Here is a 27160-nt window from a genome sequence, read left to right as displayed (position 1 = left end):
AAGATTCAAGGTAATTATTATTTATCGTTTAACATGTTACAAAATTATCAATAAGTCCTTTATCGAATATTTGAACACATAAATGAATTAATTACAAGGGTTAAAGTAAAACCCGAAATGGGCTGCTGCTAAACCTCTTTGACCGGCTAATTGTCGCGCTCTTCCAATGACATCTCCTCTTGGAATATTCCTGCGAGTCCATATAGTAATTGTCTGCAGACTAAAAAAATTGTAAAGTTCAATAATTATTACTACCAATAGTATCTTCATTAAAGTAAAAGACTTACTTGTAAGATCCCACTTCTTTACAAGACCAACATATCGAATCATTATCATAGATATCTTCCAAGTCCCAGAATTCAATGCTCTGAGTTCCAATCATCGGTATTACGGTGGTCATATGTATACCATTGTCTGGCTTGCTCAGGTAAGCTTGACTCTCAACTTCATCTAGCAGACCGGTACTTCATTATTAAAATTTGAAAAAAAAAAAGGAACAATTTTACTTTTATGATTGGACAGAAAGAAAAATTTCTTGACTGGAGAACAAAATTCTTGGCTCAAGTAAATTTTCGAATGCTTGAAGGAAGATCGAAGTTGTGTTGGCCGATGAAAAAATTTTTTCTCCCCTCCGGGCGGAAAGCGTCAATTTTCTGCCCGCTGCGCTAAATGAAAATGCCGCTTTCCGCCTCCGTCGAGGAGAAAAATAGTATTCTCACCACGGGCAGGAAATAAGAAAGCCTCAGATCACATGTTTGTCGACCTCGGCTTCGCCTCAGTCAACAATTACATGTGATCTGAGACATTTCTTATTTTCCTGCCCTAGGTAAGAAATATACTATTTCTTGAAATTCTTTTCTTGGTGGAAGTTATTTTTTCTCAATTCAAATTATCATAAATACTTGATACAATAAATTTCTATACTTGATCAAGATTTTTAGATACTTTAGGGAAGCAGCGCTAGAAAAATTACAGTTTGAAATAACATTTTTCTAAATTCAATTTTTTAATTTAATATTCAGAGCTTTCAATGTAAATATTACATTCTACAATGTAATTTTTATAAAATCTGTAATAATTACATTAGAAACTGTAATTTTTCCAGTTTTCATCACGAAGCGCGACGTTGCATTGTATACTGTAATTTTTCGAGTTTTCTTTTTTCCGTGTATCAAGAACTAAATTTTTTGGAGCAAGAGGCAGAATTTTCCCAAAACAACCAGATTCTCTTGACTTAAATAAATTTTCTTGGATCAAGATACTTATTTCTTAAAGAAAGAGAATTAATTTTGTTGGAATGAGTGAAATTTCTTGTGTCAAAAAAAATTTTTTTTCACTCAACAAACTAATTAGGAAGAAAAATATTTTCTTGGCTCAAGTGAACCGTTTTTTCTGTGTACAGAAAGACAAATTTCTTTCCTGGAAAAAAAAATTCTTGGCTCAAGAAAATTTTCGGGTGCCTGAAGGAAGACCGAGGTGTGTTGGCCGAAGTAAAAATTTTTCTATATCTTTAAATTCTATTCTTGCTGGAAGTAATTTTTTCTTTATTCAAATTATCATAAATACTTGATACAATAAATTTTCATATTTGATCAAGATTTTTAGATACTTTAGGGAAGCAGCGCCACCTACTTCAGCTGAGAAAAAAATTTTCTCACCTTGAGGAAATTTTTCTCTTGAATATTTGATACCCATTTTATATTATTTTACCGTGCAATTATACATTACAGAACTAAATTTTTTGGAGCAAGAGACTGAATTTTCTCAAAACAACAAGATTTTCTTGACTTAAATAAATTTTCTTGGATCAAGATACGTATTTCTTAAAGCAAGAGAATTAATTTTGTTGGAATAAGTTGAATTTCTTGTCAAAAAAAAATTTTTGTTTCGCTCAAGAAAATAATTAGGAAGAAAAATATTTTCTTGGCTCAAATGAACCTTTTTTTCTGTGTAAAAGGAAATAGACAAGTAGAACATTTGATTAACTACCTTGTAATTCCAGTAGAAAATACATTTGACACACCGTTAACTGGAGGATCCCAAAAATGCGTTACGCACCGCAGAGTATTATGGTATACATCATCTGTAGATGCGTACTCGCGCCATTTTCCTACGAACTATACAAAAACTTAAATTAATACTTATCGATAGAGACAATTTTAAAGTAATAAAAGACAACTTAAATGCTTACTCGATTCATATCAAAATTAACTCCAGTGATATTAGGACACGGACCTGGTTGCAAAGTTCCAGCGGAAGTTCCAGCTACTAGCAGAGATATTACAGTGATGAACAACATTGTAAAAAAATAATTATTCTTCGGTAATATATTCTTCTCTGATAAAATTTGTTGTTTCTGCGTGCTTTTTATACGATTTCCCGATAACGAGTCTCTGATATTTTTGGTATATTGTAATACTTTCGTGCAAACATTAAAAATTTTAATCAATGATTACATCAACAGGTGAGTAAAGTCTGGGAAATTTTAAGTCAATGTTTGAGTCTGATTTTTTCTCAAAATAAGGAAAAAAATAGTAACACAGTAATTATTTGTTTTATCGCGAAATTTTCAAATAAAATTACAGGCATTGGACCACTTACATGGAATTTTTAATATCAGTAAAGGTCACACAAAAATTTATGTTCATTAAATTAAAAAAAAAAAATTAGGAAAACGGTTGACCCTAAAGGCCATCCCTGCAACTTCCCGCTAATTCCGTTAATACCTGGCCGCTTTTTTGAGCTCTTCGAGCTCAAAAGTACAATCTGTGTATTGTTTTAAGCTCTCCGAGCTCAAAAAGATACCTTTTTTATGCTTTTGAGCTCTTTGAGCTCAAAAGTCTGATAGAAGTTTAATAAAACACTATTTTTTGAATGTTTATACCGCAATAACTTTTGAATGAATGAACCGATTTTTACGCGTTGGCGGCATTCTACGTAGTTTTTTAAGCCTTATAGATAATTTCTAAGTTTCAATTGGTCAAACTAGAAATTTCGGAGTAACTCTAAAAAAACACTTTTTTCGGTTTTCTTTCGTTCGCGATATCTCTCGAACGAATCAACCGATTTTGACCGAATTGGCGGCGATCGACGTGGTTTTTCAAGGTTGAGAGCTGATTAGTTTTTGGAATCGATCGGTTGAGCCGTTTAAAAGTTATCCCAAAAAAACCACTTCAGAAAAAATTTTTTTTCCTACTTTTTTTTAGATTTCTCCAAATTTCTCAAAATCTATCGGTCTGAATCGGTTCAAATTAACAGAAAATCTAAGTTTGGCGAAGCCCTTTCGAATGGCACCAACCGCGATGAAATCGGTTCAACCGTTCAAAAGTTATAAAAGGTTTACATACTTACACACACACACACACACACACACACACACACACACACATACATACAGACATAGTGACACCCTCGCGGGAATAGTCAGGAAAGCTTCCTAGGACCTCAAAACGTCGAGATCTGATGGAAACTCGATTTTCAAAAAACGGGGTAAAACCAATAATTTCCCGATTTTTGAAAATTTTCAATTTTCTTAGCGGGAAATTAAAAAAACGACCATTATGATAAATAATTGCGAGAAGTCTTCAGAAATATCCACAACCTTCTTTACCTGGAATTTTAAATAAAATGGCCGAATTATTAACGAGAATACAGATTTTATAGATGTTGACTGGACGTCAGTCAACGCTTGAATGACAAACAAGCGCTCCCCACTCCCGAGTCTAGAGCGGTCTAGTTCCCCTTCTCCTTTTCGCAGTTAGTGGAGATTGACTATGCGTTTAATAACTACTAACATTTAAGTTATCATTTCCATTTATAATTTTTGAACTATTAATTATTATTGCACGACTTATGATGCGAAGCATCAGAGAGTGTTATTCGCTGGGTGCGTGACTCCAGCGCCATCTAACGATACAACTTACGGTGGCTCTTTTGAGAAAATAAACATGTATTGGATGTCAAATAGTTATTGAAAAAATAAAATCAAATTGAAAAAAATTTATTTTCAATGTGAAATGTGATATATTACACAGAGTGAATATTAAATTAAAAATTTTTCCGTGGGTCAGCTAAAAACAGTAAGTAAAATAAATACAACAACTAAAACAAGTCTCAATAAGTGAATTAGGTTAAGACATCTGTCAAGATGTTTATTGTAAATTAATATAGAATAAAAAATCATTATTAATATTATAAAAAACTCTAAAATAATATATAAAATAACAAATAGCTCTATTTAACCTAATTATATTTTTACGAATGTATCTTAAATTTTAATTTTTTTTATTTAATTTTGCAGATAAAAAATGGAATTAGTGTTAAGAACGGGTTTTCAATCTATCACACATAATATTATTTTTCAACCACAGACTCTGATAAAGGGTAAAAATTTAGTTTTGGCTGAGCACGTGAGAGATGTTGAAGAACATCGAAAATTAAACCAAAGTTATTTAATTAAATCGCGCGTCATTCGACAAGCATCAGTCAATTCAACGCCTTACACAACATCATTGAATGTAATAACAATTTTTATATTACTTACATACAACAATTATCATTGTTTGTATTGTTATAAACTTTATTTTAATTGTTTTAATATTTCAGATTAATGAGACACGATTTGTGACAGATGTCAAGTGTGATTGTGTTTACAATCAGAGCAAGAAATGCAAACATGTCGCAGCATTGATTTATTACATTAATAATGAAGAGAGTGCATCAAAAACGAGTCATGAACAAGTTTGGGGCAAACCTAGTGCCCGACAGTTTGCAAAAAAACAAATATGCAAAGGGTAAACAATTTGAAGAAATGTTTCCCCGAAAAAGAGGAAAATGTTATGAGGCTCCGGAAATAGACATTTCTAAACTGTCAGAGGAATCTCCTTTAAAACAAGTGATGGTAGCAAAAGCTGAAAATACTAATATACATACGGTCAAAAGAGTCATGGACTCATTATTACAACAAGTTGAAATTAATTTAGAAAAAGAAGACTGTGAACAATGTGCAATTACTTTTCTAATTTATTGTGATGAAAATACGCAATATAAAACGAATTGTAATTTAGACCCTAAGTTAAAAAAATTTTATCTAGAAAAAATTGAAATGTCCGAAAAAGATATTATCAAATTATGCTGTGAAACTTTGGGACAATCTACTTGTGCTGAATGGTACGCCGCTAGACAACTAAGATTGTCTGCTAGTAAAAACGTGCACAGTATTAAAGTAAGAACAACTAAAACTATTGAAAGTCTAGTGTCAGAGATATTACATCCAAAAAAAATTGATTGCGTTTCTACTAGGTATGGATTAAATAATGAATCTCTTGCAAGAGAAGAATATGAAAGAGTTAATAACTATATTGTAAAACGTGTTGGTATCATAGTTTGCAAATTTCAGCCTTGGCTTTGCGCGAGCCTTGATGGAGTAGTTGTAGAGGATGGATGTATCTCTAAACTAGTTGAGTTTAAATGTCCCATTTTATGTAAGGATAAACTTGTGATAAATATATCTGATAATTCGTGCAATGTCAAATATTTAGAACTTATTAATGGCACCTGGGAACTAAAAAAGTCTGATTGTTACTATACTCAAGTTCAAATACAATTGTATGTGAGTGGGATGAATGTTTGTGATCTTTTTATATATTCACCAATACCAGATGGTTGCTGTTTAATACAAGTGCTTCGTGATGAGGATTTCTTGAAGAAAGTAATTTCAAAAAGTGAAACTTTTTATTTTCAACATTATTTACCAGCTCTTTATATGGAAATGACTAAAGAATCAAACACAGAAAATGATGAAAACATTGATACATCTAATACTGACAGTTGTGCTGAAAATGAAATTTCCGTTGATAACAATAATGGTAATGAGATCTCTCCAGTGCGGGTTTTTACCGGAAAAAACATTATTAATCCATCGGAATGATTATATTTTAATTAATAAGATGTTATACTTAATATTATTCAATATATATAAATATTAATATTATATAAAAAGCAAAGCTTTATTACGTGTTACTTAAAGTTTAAAATTATTCATTAATGTTTATTGTACGTTTAAGAATATTTATTTAAATATTTTATTCAATTGCAATGTTAGTACATGGAACAAAAAAATAAATAAATTAATCAATTCATTAAAAAACATCAATTATTTTGTACAATTAATTATATTCTTCATTTTTTTTGTTGGAAATTACAGGTGGTTGTAAATTTACCAAAACACAGCATATATGTATGATGTCATCTACACAATGAAATATATTTTCAGGAAATTTATTTAATACTTGATAAAGTCTTAATCGTTGCATTATCCGTTCAACATGAATTCTTACTTTTGCTATGCTGTAAGTTTGTTGAGTCTCTTGTATTGTAAATTCAGATTTTTTCTCTAAAAAAGGTGGCATAACGATTTTTAATTTTTTTCCACTTGCATCGATAACTGTTTTAATTTCCGGAAAACCTTTATCTGCCAAAACAATGTCACCATCTTCGAGAAGGTCTAATAAACCTGATTCAATTGTCATTTGAGAGTCAGATTTACGACCACCAGCTACTTTTGATTTCAAGCAAATAAATCCTCCCGGAGTAATACCTATGAGAACCTTCGCAGTAAAGTTTTTTTTATAATGTGAGTAACAATAAACCCGATGATCAACATTAGCAGGAATTTCAATATTAAATTCAGTACAATCAATGATAACCCGAGTATCACTGTAATTAGGATGAAAACACTCAGGCATCGTTGCTTGAACAACATCAATATCCGGCCAAAATACTAAATTAGCGGTCGTACTAACTAATTGTTCCAATATATCGAAAAAAATTCTTGAAACCGTTGTTTTATGAACGTTAAATAGTACGCCAAGAGCCGAAAAAGTAAGTCCTGTTTTTAATTTCATTAAAAATATAAACAGTCTATCTTTGTAAGCAACGGTACATTTTTTAGGCGGCTTTGTTCTGTCTAATAAAAAATTAAAATTATCAAATGTTACACCAGCAAGATCAATGAGTTGCTCTTTTTTTTGAACTGATGAAAATCCTTGAAACGTGTTGGTTATTTGAGTTTCTTGGTCAGCAAACGTTCTATGAGGTGTACCACACTCCTTGTTAACTAATTTTTTATTTGTAATGATATTTGACGTCGACGATTCTAGAATATCTGTTTGTGTCTCAGCATCACATTTGTTACTGCTTACATAACGATTACAAATAAATGTTTTTGATGATACATTGGAGGTAAAATATATATTCGCTTCACAGGCTTGATCCATCGTTTGATTCATGGATGTATTAGGTTGATCAGTTATTTCAGACGGTTCTGTAATATTCATCACCGGATCTATCTCAGCCGTTGACTTTTTTATTATTCTCCTGTCCATGAAGCGTTTGTGTCTAAATAAATAAATTACGATAATATAAATAAAAATTAAATTAAATAAAAGAGGTATTGCTAAATCATTAACTATATCAAATAATATGTCTACATTTTTTAGTCGATTATTTCTATTAATCTAAATATTTTAATCAAAACTTAATTTTTTTACGTACCTACTCAAAACTGTGGATTCGTTGACTTTACGTCTTCTATAAACTGATGGAAAAATAGTTGGAGCGTAATTAGGACTTGATTCAACATCTGATTTTTCACCACCAATGAAGTGTTCACTGCATATAACATCCATAGGTTTTGGAGACCATAACGATCCATCAATACTTTACAAAAAAATATTAATTAAATTATTACTCCGTTTTCTTACACGACATACACATGTATATGACATTATTCTATAGAATACGGTTGTAGGTTATAGTAATACTTACTTTTGCCTTTTAACAGCAGTTATCCATTTTTTTCGCTGATTTAATTTCCACTTGGCAACCGGAAACTTATAAAATTTACAATTACTATTCCTACTAGTATTTTTGCAATCGACTACACAACAACTTTGATGACCCATTTTATTTTATTTATTTAATTAAACTGACACACGTGTTATTGTTATGGTCATAGATAATAAAGAGCCACCCGTAGTTCTGTATTGTCCGCAGCGAGCGCTGACATCACTTTTGTGTCCCCCACTATGCCTTACGCACCCAGCGAATACGATCGAAAAATTTTTTTCGCCTCAATTTGGCAACTATTTTCATTATTATAGTTTTGTTAGTTCACGAAATCAAGATATTTTGCATACTATTGTCAAGATAATTTAATGGAGATTAATTTGACACTTCAAAAATTGATTCAGTGCACTAGAAACGGAAAAAAACATCAAAATTGGTCAAAAAATTTTCCTGTCCGTCATGTATGAAACTCTGAAAACACTATATTTTGCAAAAAAATGCATCAATTAAGTTAAATTTTTTTTTTTTTTAATTCTTTAGGAGAATTGTAGGTCACCGAATGCGAATGGTTAGGTAATTCAGTATCATTAATGTACAATTAACAAAATAAAAAAGCCAGAAGACTGTATATTAGGGTGAGCCAAAAAAACTAACCTATCGAATTTATGGGTTAAAATGAACTTATATATCGAAAAAAAAACTTCCCTGCAAAGCAGGATTTTTAGCTCAATTTTGAAAAGTGTCGGTGAGCATTCAAAGTTTCCCATTTAAATAACACGTAAAAAAATCTTTTTTCATTAAAAATAATATAACTTTTGAACCGCTTGAGATAAAAATTTTTTGATGGCGGATTCTTGAAGGGCATTAAATTTCCTACAAAATCGTGCCTGGTTTCACTTTTTAAAGTCAAATATTCATATATTTACTGGTCATGAAAATTGAGCAAAAAATCAAAATAAGCAATTTTAGGCATTTATTGTTAGAAATTTTTATATTTAAGGAAATAAATTACTTTGAAACGAGATAAGTTGGGGGGGGGGGAGGGTATACAAGTATTATTTGTGTAAAAGCTTGGTTTAAAGCTCCTTGTCCGATAAGCGCTCCAGCTCAAGACTTAGATTTCTTGAAAAAGTTAATTATAAAAATATTAATAAAAAAATTTCTACTGTATCAAAATTTTCGCGACATTTATGGTATCTGACAGAAAAACTTGCTGCTATGTAATTTTTCGAGTTTAGTATTAGTTTATAAGTTGAAAAAAAAAATTGTAAACGCGATTAAAAAGGAAGAGAACAAAATTTGTGATAAAATCACTGATGTCCTTGGAAGAAATCGTGTCGAGGTAATTTTTAGATAATATTATTCTTTCTTCATAAATTGTGTTCTCTTCCTTTTTAATCGCGTTCACAATTTTTTTTCAACTTATAAACTAATACTAAACTCGAAAAATGACATAGCAGCAATTTTTTCTGTCAGATACCATAAATGTCGCAAAAATGTTGATACAGTAGCATTCGAAATTTTTTTATTAATATTTTTATAGTTAATGAACTTTTTCAAGAAATCTAAGTCTTGAGCTGGAGCGCTTATCGGACACGGAGCTTTAAACCACGCTTTTACACAAATAATACTTGTATATCCCCCCCCCCCTCCTACTTATCTCGTTTCAAAGTAATTTACTTCCTTAAATATAAAAATTTCTAACAATAAATGCCTAAAATTGCTTATTTTGATTTTTTGCTCAATTTTCATGACCAGTAAATATATGAATTTTTGACTTTAAAAAATGAAACCAGGCACGATTTTGTAGGAAATTTAATGCCCTTCAAGAATCCGCCGTCAAAAAATTTTTATCTCAAGCGGTTCAAAAGTTATATTATTTTTAATGAAAAAAGATTTTTTTACGTGTTATTTAAATGGGAAACTTTGAATGCTCACCGACACCTTTCAAAATTGAGCTAAAAATCCTGCCTTGCAGGGAAGTTTTTTTTTCGATATATAGGTTCATTTAACCCATAAATTCGATAGGTTAGTTTTTTTGGCTTACCCTAATATACAGTCTTCTGGCTTTTTTATTTCGTTAATTGTACATTAATGATACTGAATTACCTAACCATTCGCATTCGGTGACCTACAATTCTCCTAAAGAATTTAAAAAAAGAAAATTTTAAATTTAAATTCGATAGGTTAGTTTTTTTGGCTCACCCTACTGTATATCTATATATACCCATGTAAAATTTACATGGATGGTGATATATCTATGCATATTATGTTCATTTATTCCACCAGGGGTGCCTGTGCACTATCTTCCTAGTACAGCTGTTTTTTCGGCAACTAATTTTGAACGACTTATCTTTTTTTTTTTTTTTTTTTTTTTTTTTAATATTTCCTAATTAAATGAGCATTATGAGTCGTGCACTTTTGGATTTTCTAAACTTTTTTTAATTATTATTTAGGGAAAAAAAAGATGATAGTAAAATAGTATTTAAAATACCAGCTAGAGATTCAATGTATTTATTATAATTTCTTTTGGGAACAAAAATTTTTAAGTCCTCCGTAAATTTACAACACTTATAAGCATACACATCTATCTAAATAACAATTATTATCAAATTTTACAAAATTTGATATTGCGAGACCCTTTTCTAGGGCTAATTGTCGTGCTCTTCTAATAACATTTACTGATGGATTTGGACTGCGAGTATAGATACCAAAAGTCTGTACGCTAAAAGAACAAATACAAAATATTAGTCAATTTTAACGACTAAGACTAATAATATACTTTTTATAATAACTTACTTGTTCGATCCTTGACTCTTGTAATTTCAAGATATTTCGTAACTGTCAGGCACAACTTCTATATCCTGGTAAGGTAAAAGCCCCAATAGATGATCATGTACCAGTATATGATCACTCCATGTATTTGTATACCTATATTTGTGAATATAGATATATAAATACATGGAGTGATCATATACTGGTACGTGATCATCTATTGGGGCTTTTACCTTACTGATGAGAATTCAGTTCTCCAATGAGTGGAACATGGGTAATAGAATTCATCCCGTTCCTTGGTTGGTTTGAAATTATTTCGCTCTCAACTGCCATCATGGTTCCAGTACTTTATTATGAAAAATAAGAAAGAACAAAAATATATCGCGTTACAAATGCCATAAGGGCGTATCAGCCTATTATACGCCCTTATGGCACCCGGGTGCCATAAGGGCGTACCAAAAAATTTTTTTCGGGAATCGACGTAGTTGTGCTTAAAACATCTAAAACATTTCAAGCATAACTACCTCGACTGCCGGAAAAAAAATTTTTTATACGCCCTTATGCCTTTTCAAGGGTATTTTTTTCGGGATACGTAGTACGCCCTTATCCCTCGCGGTTTTTGAAATACCGTAAATTTTCGGTATTAATGCGTTTACCATAAATTTACTGTTATAATTCTGAAATAATACGGTATTTCTGTGTTTATTTTGGCCAATTTTTTTACTCTAGTTATACAGCATTTTTACCGTACTTTTGCTGCAAAGTTCAGAAATAATACGATAAAATTACCGTAAAACTCTAGAACTTTTACCGTAAAAAATCTATGTATTAACTATAATATTACTAAAGTTTGGAAAATCCAAAAGTGCACGCCTCATAACGCTCATCCATTTTTTAAGAAAAAAAAATTGTGTAATTAATTAAAAAAAAAAAAAATTATAATTAAGTAATTTCTTACAGAGTATTTTTTTTTTTTTTTAAATATCAGCGCCCTTTTTTTTGTCATAGGCGCACGCAATCTAAAAAAATCTAGCTTGATCAAGTGGCGCCATAGTTTTCACGTGACAAATAAGAAAAATTTGTTTGTCTTTGTACGATTGTATCGTAATGAATTTTAATAAAAATTCAATTTAAAAAAAAAAATACGTAAACTAGGCTACTGATATGAAATACGGACCCAGTTCATCGCATTCTAAAACTAATAAAAAAAGTCCGGTCTTGAATATCAATTTGTTTGAGAGTAATCGTTGGTACATCCAAAATGGGGTGATATCCGGACGTCCACGTAAAATTTTTTTCAAAACGTTTTTTTTTTTTCAAAATAGCTATATGAAATGATTTTAGAAAGTAAAAGATGGTTTAATTTAAGTGTTTTCTCGGTGTACATCTACTTATATTATTGTATAAGTGTAATATGGTTGTGATAGAGACATATAAAGATCACAAAATTGCTTGACCTTGACGAGTCGAGTATAAAGCACAACCTCACGCGCTTCGCGCTATGAGGCGTGCAATAATTTTACAATAATAAAATGGTATTTCTACAGTAAAAATACCGAAGATATACTGCAATTTTTCCGCGCTTATACTGATATAATTAAAGATATAATGCTTTCTACCGTAAGATGGACGGTGGTGCACAGAAAAAAAGAATTATTTGTCTCAGATAAATCAATTTATTTGAGTCATTTTTTTAAATATTTCATTATTCAACTGAAAGAATAAAAAATTATTTTGCCATATTTGAACGTAACTAGGAAAGTTTCATGGATTCCTGAAGTCTGATATATCATGGGAACGCCGAACTGGTTTCAAGTAACGATAACCTGAGTTTTGCTAGTTTGGAGCGAACTTGGCTTTCCGAACTTAGGCTAGCCCAATTCGAATCTTATTTGTTTTAAATTAGGCAAGCCGGACATTGGTTGTCCTTATAAGTATCTTGAAGTAAGAGGTCGCTCATCATCGGCGTAGCGTCGCGGTATGGTATAGGGCCCTCGTGCGTCGGGTACCGTGTTCGAGTCTATAATTACTATTAAGGCGAGTGTGAAGTAAAGTTAAGTGTTATGTGTGATTAGTGTATCTAACTCCTCCATCATCTCCTTCCCCCTTGACTTATCAAATCTACTAATCAAAAAAACCTCTTCACATTAAAAAACGCTCCAAAAACAAAAAAAAATTACAGAAAAAATAAAATTAAATAATAAAAATATTATTAAATTAAAGCAACAAAGAATTTTTTTTTTTATTTATGAAATATTAAAAAAATTCAGTCCTAAATTTAATATTTATACTTAAAATAGTAAAAGAAGATAAAAAAATAAGCATTTGTTATTATTAATTTTCGCTTGATAATAAAAAAACTAAAAATCAAGAAAGAATTAGATTTGGATTCTTCGTTGCGAATTTGGTTTCCAAACTGCAACCTAATCAGGAAGCCAAGTTAGGCTGAGCCTCGCAACTGCGTTACATCCCAAACTTCGGCCTGGTTTGGATGCCTCACTTACTGCAAGTTTGGGATTCGGCATGCCTTACTTGCGCCAAATCACTGCCTCACTGAAATTTCTAGTCGGGATTACACATGGTAAGTAATTCGGGCTTGGTCGGTATTTTGAGCTCGACCCTCAATTTTTTCTATTCGCTTTAACACGAAACACTGTTTTAAAAAATCGTGTAGACCCCAAAAAAAAATTTTTCATCGATCTTTCAAATGGGCTTTTTCAAATTTTTATAAAATATTTGAAAAAAAAAAAAAAATATGTATTTAATTAATTTTTGTTACTGATTAAAACTAACAAATGAACCAACTTATCATTTTATCATTATTGGATTATTTAGATAAGACCATCAATCTCAAAGCAAATAACTTATTAATAGAATCCTATTTTTTTGTAATGACTCATAAGTAATAAAACACAAAATTAAATTTTCCTAAGTAACTTTATTAACTATTTATCTATAAATAAATATAATTTATAAATTTTTTTAATTTTAAATTAAAAACTAAAGTATCCAAAAAATGCACACTAATAATCCTGCGATTGTATAGTTCGATTGTTTTGAAATTATTGTAGAAACAGCTGAAGAATTTCTTCCCCTCCCATATCTTCCCGAGAAACGTGAGTAAGATCTAGAAGTGTGCGCCGCGCTTGAAAATCCTCCTCCTAAAAAATTCAATGTAATTCTTAAATTTGAAAAAAATAAAATTTAATTAAAAAAATTTTTTTTAATACTTACCAATCCAGCGGAAAAATGTTCCAAGACTGCTCAAACCGCCTTTACCTGATCTACCTCTACCTCTTCCTTTACCAGCCACCCAATCGAGGTCTGAAAAAAAATTTTTATTAAAAAACATTTTTTTTAAGGTGAAAATTAGTTTAAAAAAAATTAAAAAATTGTAAACGGTAATCGGAAAAAATTTCAAAGTTCTGAAAAATTCATATTATTTCATTAAAATTTTTATAAAATAAAAATTATAATAATAATAATTGTATCACACCCACAATTTTCCTGAAAAACAATAAGCACCCCCAGAATGTTCGCTTCATTTTTTGTTACAAAAAAAAAAATATTATTATTATTTTTATTTTATAATTTTAATGAAATAATATGAATTTTTTATAACTTTAAAATTTTTTCCGGGATTAATTGTAAACTTACTTGAAATTAATAAAAACACTATCAATGCAGCGGTAAAACTTATTTTCATTCTCTAATTAACAGCTACGATAACTTATTAGTCTTCTTTATAAGACTTAGCACAAGTTTCTTTATATAAAAAAGTCCTTATAAAATAAAAATTTTATTTTATAAGATACAACACGTGTAACAATTTCAAGAAGACTGAAAATATTAAAGAGCACCTCAGATATTTGAGCAGTCGCTACTACGCAATGCATGGGAATTCCCGCATCGAATAGTGGGGATTGACGTAAGCAAGACGATATGAAAGTATTATTGTGGGGAATAGAATGTTAAATTATGGCATCTGACGTCAATAAGTAATGATACACTGATAGAAGGATTTATTTGTATTAAAAAAATATTTTTTAATAGTTAACAAATCATTTATTAGAGACCATTTTTTAGTATCAAACAAATATTTCTTAGTATTTAAAATGATTTGTTTGTATTTAATAAATCAGTTATTCATTTATTAAATATTAATAAATCTTTTTAAATACTAAGAAATATTTGTTAAGGACTAAAAAGTGGTCTCTAATAAATGATTTGTTAAATATTAACAAATATTTTTAACTATAAACAAATCCTTCTATCAGTGTAGTCGGAGTATTAAGAAATAAAAGGTAAAAGCCCTCATTACTGACACTATAAGAGTGATCATGAATATTTGAATTTTTTTATCGTGTTTCAAATCAATATTGTCAAATTTTTTTTTTTTTAGGACACCTTAATCATTATTTTTACTTATATGGGTGATTCTCAATTTTTTTATTAGAAAAATTGTTATTTTGTTACTAAAAAAAATTTATTACGAAAGTAAAAAAACATTTCTATTTGGAGCATTGAAAACTAAAATGAAATAAATTTTGGTTTTTTTTCTATAAATTCGTAAACCACCGAAATAACAGTCTCCTGGGCTGTCCCATTCTCAAAATTAAAACTTTAAGGTAGTTCTTTCCCAACCTATGGTTTATGCTACTGCTGTCTTGGTCACGCGCTAGTGTTGCCTCTCTTACGGGCTATTGCTCACTTACTTCCACGCATGACTTTATTTGTTTACTTTACTAGTTTATCAATGATTTCTCAAAAACTATGTGGTAGGGAATTCCAGAATTCGAACAAAAACAGTTTCACTGTAAAAAATCGCGCCAAGTCCACGTTCATAAGACTATTAAGAAAAAAAAATTTGTTTTTTTCTTTACAAAAATATATAAAATAAAAAAATTAAAAAATCCAAGTAACCGATGTGATTGTTTATGATTTTCGGAAAATAAAAAAAATTGTGTTATAAATTTAAAAATTAAAAAAAAAAATTTGGAACGTATTTAGTGTGCGCGGTTGCAAAATATTTTACTTTTAATGAAATTCGTAAAATCTATTTACTAGGACTTTAAAAAAATTGAAATACACAACGACGCACACCAAGTACGTTTCAAAATTTTTTTCAGCTAACTAATCAGCTCTCAACCTTGAAAAACCACGTCGACCGCCGCCAATCCGGTCAAAATCGGTTAATTCGTTCGAGAGATATCGTGAACGAAAGAAAACCGAAAAAAGTGTTTTTTCAGAGTTACTCCGAAATTTCTAGTTTGACCAATTGAAACTTAGAAATTATTTATAAGGCTTAAAAAACTACGTAGAATGCCGCCAACCGCGTAAAAATCGGTTCATTCATTCAAAAGTTATTGCGGTATGAACATTCAAAAAATAGTGTTATATGAAACTTCTATCAGACTTTTGAGCTCAAAGAGCTCAAAAGCATAGAAAAGGTATCTTTTTGAGCTCGGAGAGCTTAAAACAACACACAGATTGTACTTTTGAGCTCGAAGAGCTCAAAAAAGCGGCCAGGTATTAACGGAATTAGCGGGAAGTTGCAGGGATGGCCTTTAGGGTCAACCGTTTTCCTAATTTTTAGTAGATTTTATAAAAATCTAACTATTGCAGCCGTCCTCATGGCGCAACTTTGAAAAAATTTAGTCGTTTTCTGACTCAGTTTGTCGAGCTGAGTCAGAAAATGTATATAGTTCAAAAGTTTATATATGTATGAATTTATATATATATATATATATATATATATATATATATATATATATATATATATATATATATATATATATATATATATATATATTTATACGATATAACGCGGCTTGTCAGCACGATAGCGTTTTTAATTTATAACTGATTCTTCTCAAACTCAACATGCTTTATCTATCGATCAAGACCAAGGTTAAGTTCGAAGATGAGCTTAATCGGGCGAGTAATTTGGAAATGACAGGATTTTGAAATTTTAAAAATCGTAAAAATTTATGTTTTTACTACTTCAACTTGATATAATTACTGATCGAGAGAAGATATCAAAATTCGGTAAAATGCATCGTAAAGCTCTTTTAATAAGCTTCAATTTCCACTACTCAAAAGTGGTAATAGTCTCAATATTACTCCTTTTAGAATTCGTTTAATGAAACAGTTTTACTGTTGCAGCCGTTTTAGAATTATTGTCTGCATCATAGCTTAATCATGATGTAAATTTAATAATTACGGTAATGATTAGTCTTTCGTGTAAAGTTTTCAAGTAATTCGTCAGTAAATATGTCACAAATTAGTTCTATATATTGTTTTCTTCAATTAAAATTTTATCCGGTTTCAAACATCTGATTGATTTACAAATTGTTGTTCCTAAGCAGTTATTTAAAATTTAGTCATTTATAATTCAAATTTTATAATCTTTGCAATTCTTTGAGAAACTTTTTCTTCAAAAGTTAATTTTTTTTCCAAAATTTGTTCTAAATAGTTTTAAATTTATTATTGAATTTTGTTTTTAATTCATAAATAAGTTATACATTATTGATGTTATTATATTATTTTATTAAAAATCAATTTTCTTTATTTGAAAAATCTACTTCCATTTCGGCTGCCGAATGGCCTTTTTTTTTTATTGTAACTGGTGGAACAGGCATTTATGACTGGTGGGACAAGCACAAAATTTGTACATCAAGTTGTTTATTAAAAAGACTTTTATATTATTTCAACCTTAGAAACATTATTGTTTATATATTTAACTATAAATTATTTAGGAAAATTAAAAAAAAACTAATTAAAAAACACAAATAAAGGATTTAGCATGCTGACAACACGATCTTGATAAACTTAGGTGTTAATTAATAACAAACATAAACAAAATTTGTTCTTGAAACTATAATAATAAATATGTCAGTTAATAACAAACATAAAATGAATTTGTTTTTAAAACTATTAAAACAACATTTGACCCGGATACAAGTTAGTACGGCTGAAAAGTTACTAGGAGAGAAAAATCGATTTTCTTATTGATGAAAAAAAATTTTTTTACAAATTAGTAAAATATAAACTTTTAATAATAAATTAGGGCTAAATTGAAATAAATTAGAGAAATTTTAAAATTTTAGTCATTTTCCCATTTCGCATGGAATGCTTCAATATTTTTTAACAATTTTTTCTAGTCTCAAATACTTTGATTCTTATAAAATCATGTTGATATTCTCATAAAATTGTGAAAGATTGAGATAGTAATTTTTTAAGTAATACATTGTAATAAAATATAGCGTCAATAATTAGTACTTTTAATTAAACTTGGAAATTATTGTCAAAAATATAATAGTTAGTTTTATATTGAGAGTTAATGATGATAAAATTAAAATCAAATTTGTGAATAAAAAATTTTTTTAATTGTAAATGTTTCGGTGATGATAATTTAACTCTGTCGGGATTTAAAATTAATTATATCAATTCTAAATTTGGACTGTGAAATAAAAATTTTTTTGAGGTTTTTTAAGAATCTAAAAAGCAAATTCAGATTTGAATAAATTGATTTTTATAATCGAGCTTTGAAAAATAAATTGTTAATTAATTTACCTGAGAAATTTATTAGGAATTAATACTTTAAATTGATTGAAATAATTATTAGTTTATTTTAATGGATTGTTTTTTTAAAAAAAGTTATTTATTTTTAATAGTAAGTTAATGTGAATAAATTTTTATACTGATATTGAATATTATATGAAATTAAATAATAAAAAATTTTTTAAACTCTAATAAAATTAAATTTTTTAAATTGTTAATTATTTAGAAAAAAATATTGAATAATAATTAAGAAAAATAATTGTTTTTTTGGATATTATTAAAAGAAATAATTTAGATATTGACACGAAGTTTGATAAAAATTTTTAATGTTAAGTTGATAAGAATTATTAATTTTTTTTGTGACATTAAATTAAAAAAGCAAAAAAATTATTGAAAAATATTTAAGAATTTGTAATATTTTTTAATAAATCGTATAGAAATTTTTTAAATATTTTAATTATGATTAACAATTTTTTTACGCACAAGTTTATGATATCGAACCGGATAATTTATTGATTTTTTAAAATTAATGACAAAATAAAAAAATTTACAATCTAAGAATTTTACAAATTTTAGAAAATATTCTTCTTAAACAATTAAAAAAAATTTTTAATTAATTATTAAAAAATTTATATTGAAATTTTTTTTTTAAATAAATTAAACACATTTCTCCGTAATAGCTTTTTATTTAATCATCATAATCAATATGTACTAACAAATAAAAAAAAAAATATTACAATCTTATAAAGAGCTCCAATTTTCTCTTATTTTTTCATCAAAAATCCTCATTTTTTAATTGAAAAATTAGAATAAAAAAAAATAAAAATAAAACAATCCAAGTAAGCAAAAAAATTCTTAATCAATGATTAAAAAATAACTTCTATTGTTCCCTCTGTTAACCATAAAATCAAACTAGAAAGGACAAAATTGAAAATATTCATAGTACAAATTTTAAAAAACCTGAGAAAATTGAAGCCACTTAAATATGTTTAATTAGCACTTTAAAAAAAATATTTATGTGAAAAATCTTAATTTTAATTATCAATAAATCAGAGTTACATCTCGTAATTCATTTGTTATTTTTTTGAATTTTCAATTTTTTGCTAATAAAAATGAGGCTTGCAAGAAACCATTTTGCAAAAGTGACAATCCGAAAGATTATAATTTTTTAATCGATCCATTTTTAACGTTTGCTGCTTACTTTCGACCATCCTTCATCTTCTTGGTTGTCGCTCTTTTCTTCACGCTTGTATTTATCTTCTTTGCGCTCGCGTTCATCTTTTCTGTAATAAAAAAAAAAATTACATTAGTATATCAACTTTATTAATAAAAAAAGTTTAAAAATCTTTAAGTATCTTTAAAAATGTCAATGATTGAAAAATTACATTGTTTTTCGTCAACTGATGATATTTTTGACGGTATAAGCTCATCCTGACGTTATATTCATCAAGACCTTTCATTTGAGTACTCACATCAATTTTTTATATATTTCACAAATATGAGAAATATCATATATATTAAATATATGAAAAAAATCGTGTACATACTCAAATGAAAGGTCTCAATTAATGAGCGTCACATCAAGATGAGCTTATATTTAAAAAAATGTCAATAATTCAGAAAAAAAATTTTATTTTATCCACTGATGATATTTTTAACGATGTAAGCTCATTCTATTGTCATACTCATCGAGACCTTTCATTTGAATACCCACATGAATTTTTTATATATTTTATATATTTCACAAATATGAGAAATATGATATATATAAAATATATGAAAAAAATCATGTGCATACTCAAATGAAAGCTCTCGATGAGCTTAACATCAGGATGAGCTTATGACTTTAAAAATGTCAATAATTAAGAAAAGACATTGTATTTTGTCCACTGATTATATTTTTAACGATATAAGCTCATCCTGACGTTATATTCATCGAGACCTTTAATTTGAATACCCAAATGAATTTTTTATATATTTCATATATATGATAAATATAATATATATAAAATATATGAAAAAATCATGTGCGCATTCAAATGAAAGGTCTTGATGAGCGTTATATCAGGATGAGCTTATATCTTTAAAAATATCAATAAATAAGAAATTACATTGTAGTTTGTTTACTGATGACATTTTTAACAATATAAGCTCATTCTGATAATATACTTATAGAGCTCTTTCATTTGAATACCCACATGAATTTTTTATATATTTTATATATTTCATATATATCATAAATATCATATGTATAAAATATATGAAATTATCATGTGCGTACTTAAATGAAAGGTCTCGATGAACGTAACATCAGGATGAGCTTATATCATTAAAAATATCAATAATTCAATTAAAGACATTATATTTTGTCCACTGATGATATTTTTAACAATACACGCAAAAAAAAAATTGGGGCTGCCACAGGAATGTATCATGTGGCAGCCCCAATTTTTATTTTGCGTGTATAAGCTTATTCTCTTGTTACACTCATGGAGACCTTTTATTTAAATACCCACATGAATTTTTCATATATTCTATATATATCACAAATATAATATAAAATATATGAAAAAATCATGTGGGTACTCAAATAAAAGGTCTTGATGAGCATACCATCAAGATGAGCTTATATCTTTAAAAATATCAATAATTAAGAAAAGACATTGTATTTTATCCTCTGATGATATTTTTAACAATATAAGCTGTAATAAAACAATAACAAGTCTTTAAAAAAAAAAAGTCAAACTTACTCATCACGCTTCGGCATGTCTCTAGAATCATCAGTGTTTTTAGTGCGCCAGTCATTAGACCCAGAAGACTTCTGGTATCTCGGCCTATCATCATCGCGATCCCTCGGAGGTCTAGTAACATCCATGCGCCTTGGTCCGCGTTCAAATTTGTCATCCCTCTTATCATCAGCTCCTCCACGTCTCCAACTGGAAGCACCCATACCTTCCCTAGGTTTATCAAACTTACTTCCGCGAGTGTCTCTATTGTCTCTTCCGTCCCTAACCTCCTTAGAATCCCTATCCTTATCCTTAGAAAACTTCACCTCGTCCCTAGGTTCATTTCTCCAAGAAGAAACCTCAGACTTAGCTTCGCGATCATTGCGCTCAACTCCCGAAGGCCGTGACTCTTCCCTGCGCTCTTTATACCCCCCAGCGCCACGACGCCAAGTGTCAGACTCAGTAACCTTACTCCGCTCTTCAGCAAGCTTCCGTTCAACCTCTTCTTCCCTAGCGCGCATAATCTCCGCTTGCTTTGCCAATTTAGCCAGCCGCTCAGCTTCTTTAGCAGCTTCAGCAGCGCGCTTAATTCTCTCCTCTTCCTCCCTAACAGCACGTTCCTCTTCAATCCGCTTGCGCTCTTCCTCCTGCTTGATCCTCAGCTCCTCCTGAAGCTTCCTTTCAGCAGCTTCAGCGCGCTCCTGCTCCCACTTGGCCTTGCGTTCAGCTTTCCTAGCAATTTTCCGCTCTAGCAACCGCTTAGCACGCTCCTCATTGAACTTAACCTCAAACTCCTGCAATCTTTCCAAATAAGCGCTCTTGCGCTCCGCCAAAATCTTATCCAAGAACGTATCAGCGTCCTCTTTCATCCTAGACATGCGCTCACGAGTCGCAACAGCTTGGTTGCGTTCCTCAATAGCAGCAAGAATCCGTTCCTGTTCCTGCTGTTCCCACTGCTGCTTAGCAAGTTCCTGCTTATCCTCAACAGCTTTTTTCAACAACGGAATTTCCTCAATTCTCTTAGCACGCTCAAGGTAATCAACCTTTTTCTCCTGCGACTTCAACTTTTGCTGCAACTCGCGTCTTTCCTTCTGAAGCTCTTCAGCTTCGCGAGCAGCAATTTGCTCAGCATCCAACTTCTTGATCTCATCTTCGTCCAATTTCTTAAGAACTTTCTGACCATGACTAGTCTGTGAGATCTGTTGCATTTTTTCCTTCAAATGGCGATCTTTGATCTGCTGAATCTCACTTTGTTGGCGCTTACGCTCGCGTTCTTCGCGTTCTTGCTCTAAACGTTTGTGCTCAGCAACTTGTTGCTGTCTGTGCAATTCCTCCTGCCTACGCATTTCTTCCTCTTCACGCATAGTATTAACCCGCTCAATATACTCTTTGCGCTGTTCTATAATATGCTGACGATCTAGAACACGTTGATGTTCTTTATTTTTAGTCTCATGATAAAGCGCAACCATAGAAGCGCGTATTTTTTCTCTTTCTTGCTTGCGCTTAGTCGGGAAAATAATGTTAATAGCACGATGTAAAACGGTAGCTATGTTAACCAATTGGCAACGAATTTGCTCGGAAGGCATAGCTTGCAAAACAGGACCATCTGGATGGTCTTCACGCTGAGCTTCGCTCAAGTCTACGCCAAAATGAATGCAACGCTTGCCATGGTCAATTCTTATTTGCATGTCATTATAACGCACGCAATCTACCAACAGTCTTTCTAGGTGAAAGTCAGTTGTGAACTTGGCAAGTTCAATCAAACGCGCGAATTGGATTGTTTGGTAAACTTGGGATACCTGGTGGATTAGACGCACTAAAGTGACATCTTGCAACGCTGGGACGTACTGTGCTAATGGGCTAGATTCATCAACTTGGAGTGTTTGGATTACGGAATGGACACGGGAGCACAATTCTAGAGGGTGGAAATCTACTTCTAACCAAGAGTACAGGTCTTGAAGCTTAGGGGACGCTAGATTTACGACGTTCATACGAACGATATCGCGCAGGAGGGAAGCGCGAGTTGGGGGTTGGGAAAGTCCTAGAAGAATTGCTAGTTTTTGGGCTTTTTCTAGGGGACTTTTGTCAGTTTCTATGAATCTATCGAATTCGGGGTGGGCTGAGGGTAAGGGGATTGATAAGGTCGCTAACAATACTCGGTTTGCCATTCTTTGCTGCTCTTCTGCAGACATGTTTTTCTTCATTTCGCGGGAAAGTTGTAACAGTTTGAACAACGCAGCTGCGTGGAATAAGTAATTTCCGGCCTTCCAGAAGACCATGGCCAGTTTTTGATAGTAGTTCGCCATTGTTTTGGGAACGGGAAGCTTTTTGGACAGGTTCATCAGACCGTGAATGTCCTCGGTAGCTTTGTAAGCTTCTTGCCAAAGTTCCATTTGAATGGCAGAGTCAAGTTGGATTAAACGTGTTTCTAAATTCAATTGCTGAGTCTCAGCTTTGTTCATTGAAACGTTAGAAACCAATTGGGGAAGCTTGCAGATTTCTTCGAGATGCTTGCGCAACTTTTCGCAAAGCTTTCGGAACTCGGTTTTGCGGTTGTACTCCAGGCAAAACTGGAAAGCCATTCGGGCAATGTCGTGGTAAAGTGTCTCCACATGGGCATTTGTTCGTAATAATTCGAGACATTGACAGTAAGACTCCCAGAGGAATTTTACCCAAGGTGTTAAAATTGTACGGTCACTACGGTCTTGGGCGTCTTCGCCGCTTACTGCGGAGAGCAATATACTCTCGGGGGTTGCTAAGTTGTCTAAGTCATCTATGTCTATTACGGCTTGCTGACTTTGTTTACGGGCGGCTTCGGTCTTTTCTTCCGCCATTCGTAAGTATCCCCGGATCACGTTTTCTAAGCTACCTACGTTCACTGATTGGAACATATTACGGTACTGGAAGAGACCTTCTTTCGCGATATGAGACTTTTTTAACTCGACACAGAGGTCGAGGTACTTGAACATTATCGGTTCCAAGACCGATTCCGACCAACTGTAGGTCCATTTTTTATTGCGGAATACTTCTTGGAGGGTATCTAAAGCACGAGCTGGTTTGCCCACTTCAATGAATTCTGGAAAAAATTCAGGATTGAGTGGATTGATTTTGTTTTATTTATTAAGTACCAATTGTTGACTTAAAAATATATCGCGTATCTAAAGATAAAAGGGCTTATAACAATTTATGCGCCCTTTTACCTTTGCAAAGGTAAAAGGGCGCATGTTTTTTTTTTATTGCCAAACGAGTAGTAGACACATTCTACGCTTAAAATTGAAAAAAAAATTACAAAGGTAAAAGGGCGTATGTCTTTAATTATACGCCATTTTACTTTTAAGAATTCGAAATTTTGGTGATTTAAAGGTGAAAGGGTGTATAATTTTTTTTTCGGCCAGTTTACAAAAGAAGATATTCGTAGTCTAAAAATGTGAAAAAAAATTTTCTGTGATAGTAGCGGCGTAAAACTTCAACTATACAATTTTTTAAAGTTAAAAAAGAAAATATATCCAGAAAACAATAAATTACGCGTGATTATTTTCTCGCTTTTTATTTTAAGAAATAGTTATTATAAAATTTGGATCTGGATTCTTGATCATGATGAAACAGCTGTTGTGTGAACGGCACCAGAAGTTATATTCAATGGGGCGATTAAAGCGGGAAATTTCAAAATATTTCAATGTTATCTGTCATTGTGATTTTTTGTATTACTTAATTTTGACGTAATTTTTTTTTGATTGATTTATTTTCTATTTGTTTATATCAAACTTTGTATATGAGGCTGTTATTTTAGTATAACTTGTCTTGTGAAACTATTATTAAACATTTGGTATCAAAACTACAATTTTTTTTTACACCCTTTTACCTTTAAGTAGTACTTTTTTTAAAGCTGAAAGGGCAAAAAAAAATTTTTTTTATACGTCCTTTCAACACAAATCCCTATTAATCCTTAGTTATAAGCTCTTTTAGCCCATTTAGCCTTTTTTTTTTAATCAATTGTAAAAGATTGAGGTAGTAATTTTCTAAATAATATATTGTAATAAAATATAGCGTCAATAATTAGTACTTTTAATTAAACTTGGAAATTATTGTCAAAAATATAATAGTTAGTTTTATATTGAGAGTTAATGATGATAAAATTAAAATCAAATTTGTGAATAAAAAATTTTTTTAATTGTAAATGTTTCGGTGATGATAATTTAACTCTGTCGGGATTTAAAATTAATTATATCAATTCTAAATTTGGACTGTGAAATAAAAATTTTTTTGAGGTTTTCTAAGAATCTAAAAAGCAAATTCAGATTTGAATAAATTGATTTTTATAATAGTAAGTTAATGTGAATAAATTTTCATACTGATATTGAATATTATATGAAATTAATTAATAAAAAATTTTTTAAACTCTAATAAAATTAAATTTCTTAAATTGTTAATTATTTAGAAAAAAATTATTGAATAATAATTAAGAAAAATAATTGTTTTTTTGGATATTATTAAAAGAAATAATTTAGATATTGACACGAAGTTTGATAAAAATTTTTAATGTTAAGTTGATAAGAATTATTAATTTTTTTTGTGACATTAAATTAAAAAAGCAAAAAAATTATTGAAAAATATTTAAGAATTTGTAATATTTTTTAATAAATCGTATAGAAATTTTTTAAATATTTTAATTATGATTAACAATTTTTTTACGCACAAGTTTATGATATCGAACCGGATAATTTATTGATTTTTTAAAATCAATGACAAAATAAAAATATTTACAATCTAAGAATTTTACAAATTTTAGAAAATATTTTTTTTTTAAATTAAAAAAAATTTTAATTAATTATTAAAAAATTTATATTGAATATTTTTTTTCTTAATCACAAATTTATTAATTTTTTTCATTAAAAATAATTTATTATTTCATGATTATTAATTGACAAAAAGATAACCTAAAAAATTTTTTTTTCAAGTTTTAGTGAAAGAAAATAAATAAATAATTATTTAATCAAAATTAAAAGGAATAAAATTAAGAAACATTCTAATAAAATATTTTTTTAATTAATTATAAAAACTAATTAATTTATAAAAATTATCTCCTTAAAATTTTTGACATTTTAAAATTTTACAAAAGTTTGACAGTAATAAAAAAAAAAATAAAATTGATAGAAAAATTGGAGTAAAAAAAAAGCTTTTTAATAGTGTGAAAAAAAAAATTAATAATAATAATAATAAAATTATTAGAAAAAGATTATATAATTTTTTCAACAATTACTGCCAAAAAATTATTGTCTAATTAAAAAAAAAAAAAAATAATCACCGAGTAAAATAATTATTAGACAATAAAAAAAAATATATGAGTGGAAAATAGAAAATATGAGCTCCAAAAATTTCGAGTGAAAAAGAAATTACTGCCATGTTGTAACACATGAACAAGTGTGTTAAAAAAGCCGCATATTGATAAAAAAAAAACTCACCATTGGCACGTTTAAGTGCATTTTCAGGACGTTGTCCGTATCTAGCCATTGTTGTTAATTCACTTTAATCACCATTAATCAGCAACTGGAAGAACAATAATAACAATTGTTATTTTTAATTATTTAATGTATATTTATTGATGTGGTTAAACTTTTCCTACCACTGTGGAAAAATTCAAGAGACAGCTAACCGCGTGTTACCGGATAAGTGGCAGCCATTGATAGAAGGCACCACCGAGTTCAGATAGACTATCCTTTATTTTCGATACATACTTATAAGTATACTGTAATTTTTTTTAATATAATTATTGTTTTTTATTAATTTTCAATTTTTTTTATCATTTATTTTTTTAAATTTAGAAATTTTATTTGAAAAATTTTCTAAATAAGTTATTACCTGTCTCGCATTTAGTTAGTAAAATTTACAGTGGAGGAAGTGAGACAGAAATGTGTCTAGTTTCACGGAAAAGACGAGTCAGGAGTGACATTGACGTCAGGGTTCGATTTCTCACTGATAGATGACGCTAGGTTAATATTGAAGTTAGCCGCCCGCTGTTAAATTTAAAAATGTTTCTAAGAGGTTCGAGCGAATCTAATGTGAAAAATAATTTACAACTTTGAGCTTTGAAATTAAGTATACGTATAAATAAATACATTACTTATCTAATCCCGAAATATAAAAAAGGTTCACCGTTTAGTTACTTAGATATTAAATTTTAAAAATCACATTTTTTATCCCATAATAAAATTGAGATGAAATGTATGTGAAACCAATTTATTCGTAAT

The 27160-nt window shown here is 29.8% G+C and overlaps 4 protein-coding genes across 4 annotated transcripts; 1 reads left to right on the top strand and 3 right to left on the bottom strand.

Annotated features, from left to right (window-relative positions):
* LOC123262894 (apolipoprotein D-like) lies at positions 1-2352 on the bottom strand. Its single transcript, XM_044725379.1, has 4 exons — positions 2192-2352; positions 1990-2117; positions 288-464; positions 1-220 (listed from the first exon to the last, which is right to left on the bottom strand). The coding sequence occupies exons 1-4, from the start codon at positions 2297-2299 to the stop codon at positions 88-90; spliced, it is 546 nt and encodes a 181-aa protein (XP_044581314.1). The 5' UTR covers positions 2300-2352; the 3' UTR covers positions 1-87.
* A 1954-nt stretch (positions 2353-4306) lies between these two features.
* Positions 4307-4797, top strand: LOC123263911. Its single transcript, XM_044726956.1, has 2 exons — positions 4307-4517; positions 4606-4797. Exons 1-2 carry the CDS (start codon positions 4308-4310, stop codon positions 4795-4797), a joined length of 402 nt encoding a protein of 133 aa, XP_044582891.1. The 5' UTR covers position 4307.
* A 39-nt stretch (positions 4798-4836) lies between these two features.
* Positions 4837-8023, bottom strand: LOC123263910. The gene is made up of 4 exons (XM_044726955.1): positions 7828-8023; positions 7555-7719; positions 6204-7398; positions 4837-4992 (listed from the first exon to the last, which is right to left on the bottom strand). Exons 1-4 carry the CDS (start codon positions 7962-7964, stop codon positions 4837-4839), a joined length of 1653 nt encoding a protein of 550 aa, XP_044582890.1. The 5' UTR covers positions 7965-8023.
* An 11063-nt stretch (positions 8024-19086) lies between these two features.
* Positions 19087-26688, bottom strand: LOC123262879 (eukaryotic translation initiation factor 3 subunit A). The gene is made up of 4 exons (XM_044725357.1): positions 26536-26688; positions 26375-26459; positions 20937-23988; positions 19087-19469 (listed from the first exon to the last, which is right to left on the bottom strand). The coding sequence occupies exons 2-4, from the start codon at positions 26421-26423 to the stop codon at positions 19370-19372; spliced, it is 3201 nt and encodes a 1066-aa protein (XP_044581292.1). The 5' UTR covers positions 26424-26459; positions 26536-26688; the 3' UTR covers positions 19087-19369.
* Between the last annotated feature and the right edge of the window lie 472 nt (positions 26689-27160).

Source organism: Cotesia glomerata, linkage group LG4, assembly GCF_020080835.1.
Source record: "Cotesia glomerata isolate CgM1 linkage group LG4, MPM_Cglom_v2.3, whole genome shotgun sequence".
Taxonomy (NCBI): Eukaryota; Metazoa; Arthropoda; class Insecta; order Hymenoptera; family Braconidae; genus Cotesia; species Cotesia glomerata.
The sequence above is the reverse complement of the archived record's forward strand: the minus strand, read 5'-3'. Positions and strand labels throughout refer to the sequence as shown.

What these genes read in the sequence shown, in the direction of transcription:
- LOC123262894 (XM_044725379.1), bottom strand. Translation starts at nt 2,299, where the DNA reads ATGTTGTTCATCACTGTAATATCTCTGCTAGTAGCTGGAACTTCCGCT. An exon ending in TTTTCTACTGGAATTACAAG is followed by an intron (nt 465 to 1,989) that starts GTAGTTAATCAA and finishes TTAATAATGAAG; the next exon opens with TACCGGTCTGCTAGATGAAG. An exon ending in AAAGAAGTGGGATCTTACAA is followed by an intron (nt 221 to 287) that starts GTAAGTCTTTTA and finishes CAATTTTTTTAG; the next exon opens with TCTGCAGACAATTACTATAT.
- LOC123263911 (XM_044726956.1), top strand. Translation starts at nt 4,308, where the DNA reads ATGGAATTAGTGTTAAGAACGGGTTTTCAATCTATCACACATAATATT. An exon ending in CTTACACAACATCATTGAAT is followed by an intron (nt 4,518 to 4,605) that starts GTAATAACAATT and finishes TTAATATTTCAG; the next exon opens with ATTAATGAGACACGATTTGT.
- LOC123263910 (XM_044726955.1), bottom strand. Translation starts at nt 7,964, where the DNA reads ATGGGTCATCAAAGTTGTTGTGTAGTCGATTGCAAAAATACTAGTAGG. An exon ending in ACTGCTGTTAAAAGGCAAAA is followed by an intron (nt 7,720 to 7,827) that starts GTAAGTATTACT and finishes TTTTTTGTAAAG; the next exon opens with TATTGATGGATCGTTATGGT. An exon ending in GAATCCACAGTTTTGAGTAG is followed by an intron (nt 7,399 to 7,554) that starts GTACGTAAAAAA and finishes TTATTTATTTAG; the next exon opens with ACACAAACGCTTCATGGACA.
- LOC123262879 (XM_044725357.1), bottom strand. Translation starts at nt 26,423, where the DNA reads ATGGCTAGATACGGACAACGTCCTGAAAATGCACTTAAACGTGCCAAT. An exon ending in TGCACTTAAACGTGCCAATG is followed by an intron (nt 23,989 to 26,374) that starts GTGAGTTTTTTT and finishes AATTTTTTCCAG; the next exon opens with AATTCATTGAAGTGGGCAAA. An exon ending in GACATGCCGAAGCGTGATGA is followed by an intron (nt 19,470 to 20,936) that starts GTAAGTTTGACT and finishes TTTTTATTACAG; the next exon opens with AAAAGATGAACGCGAGCGCA.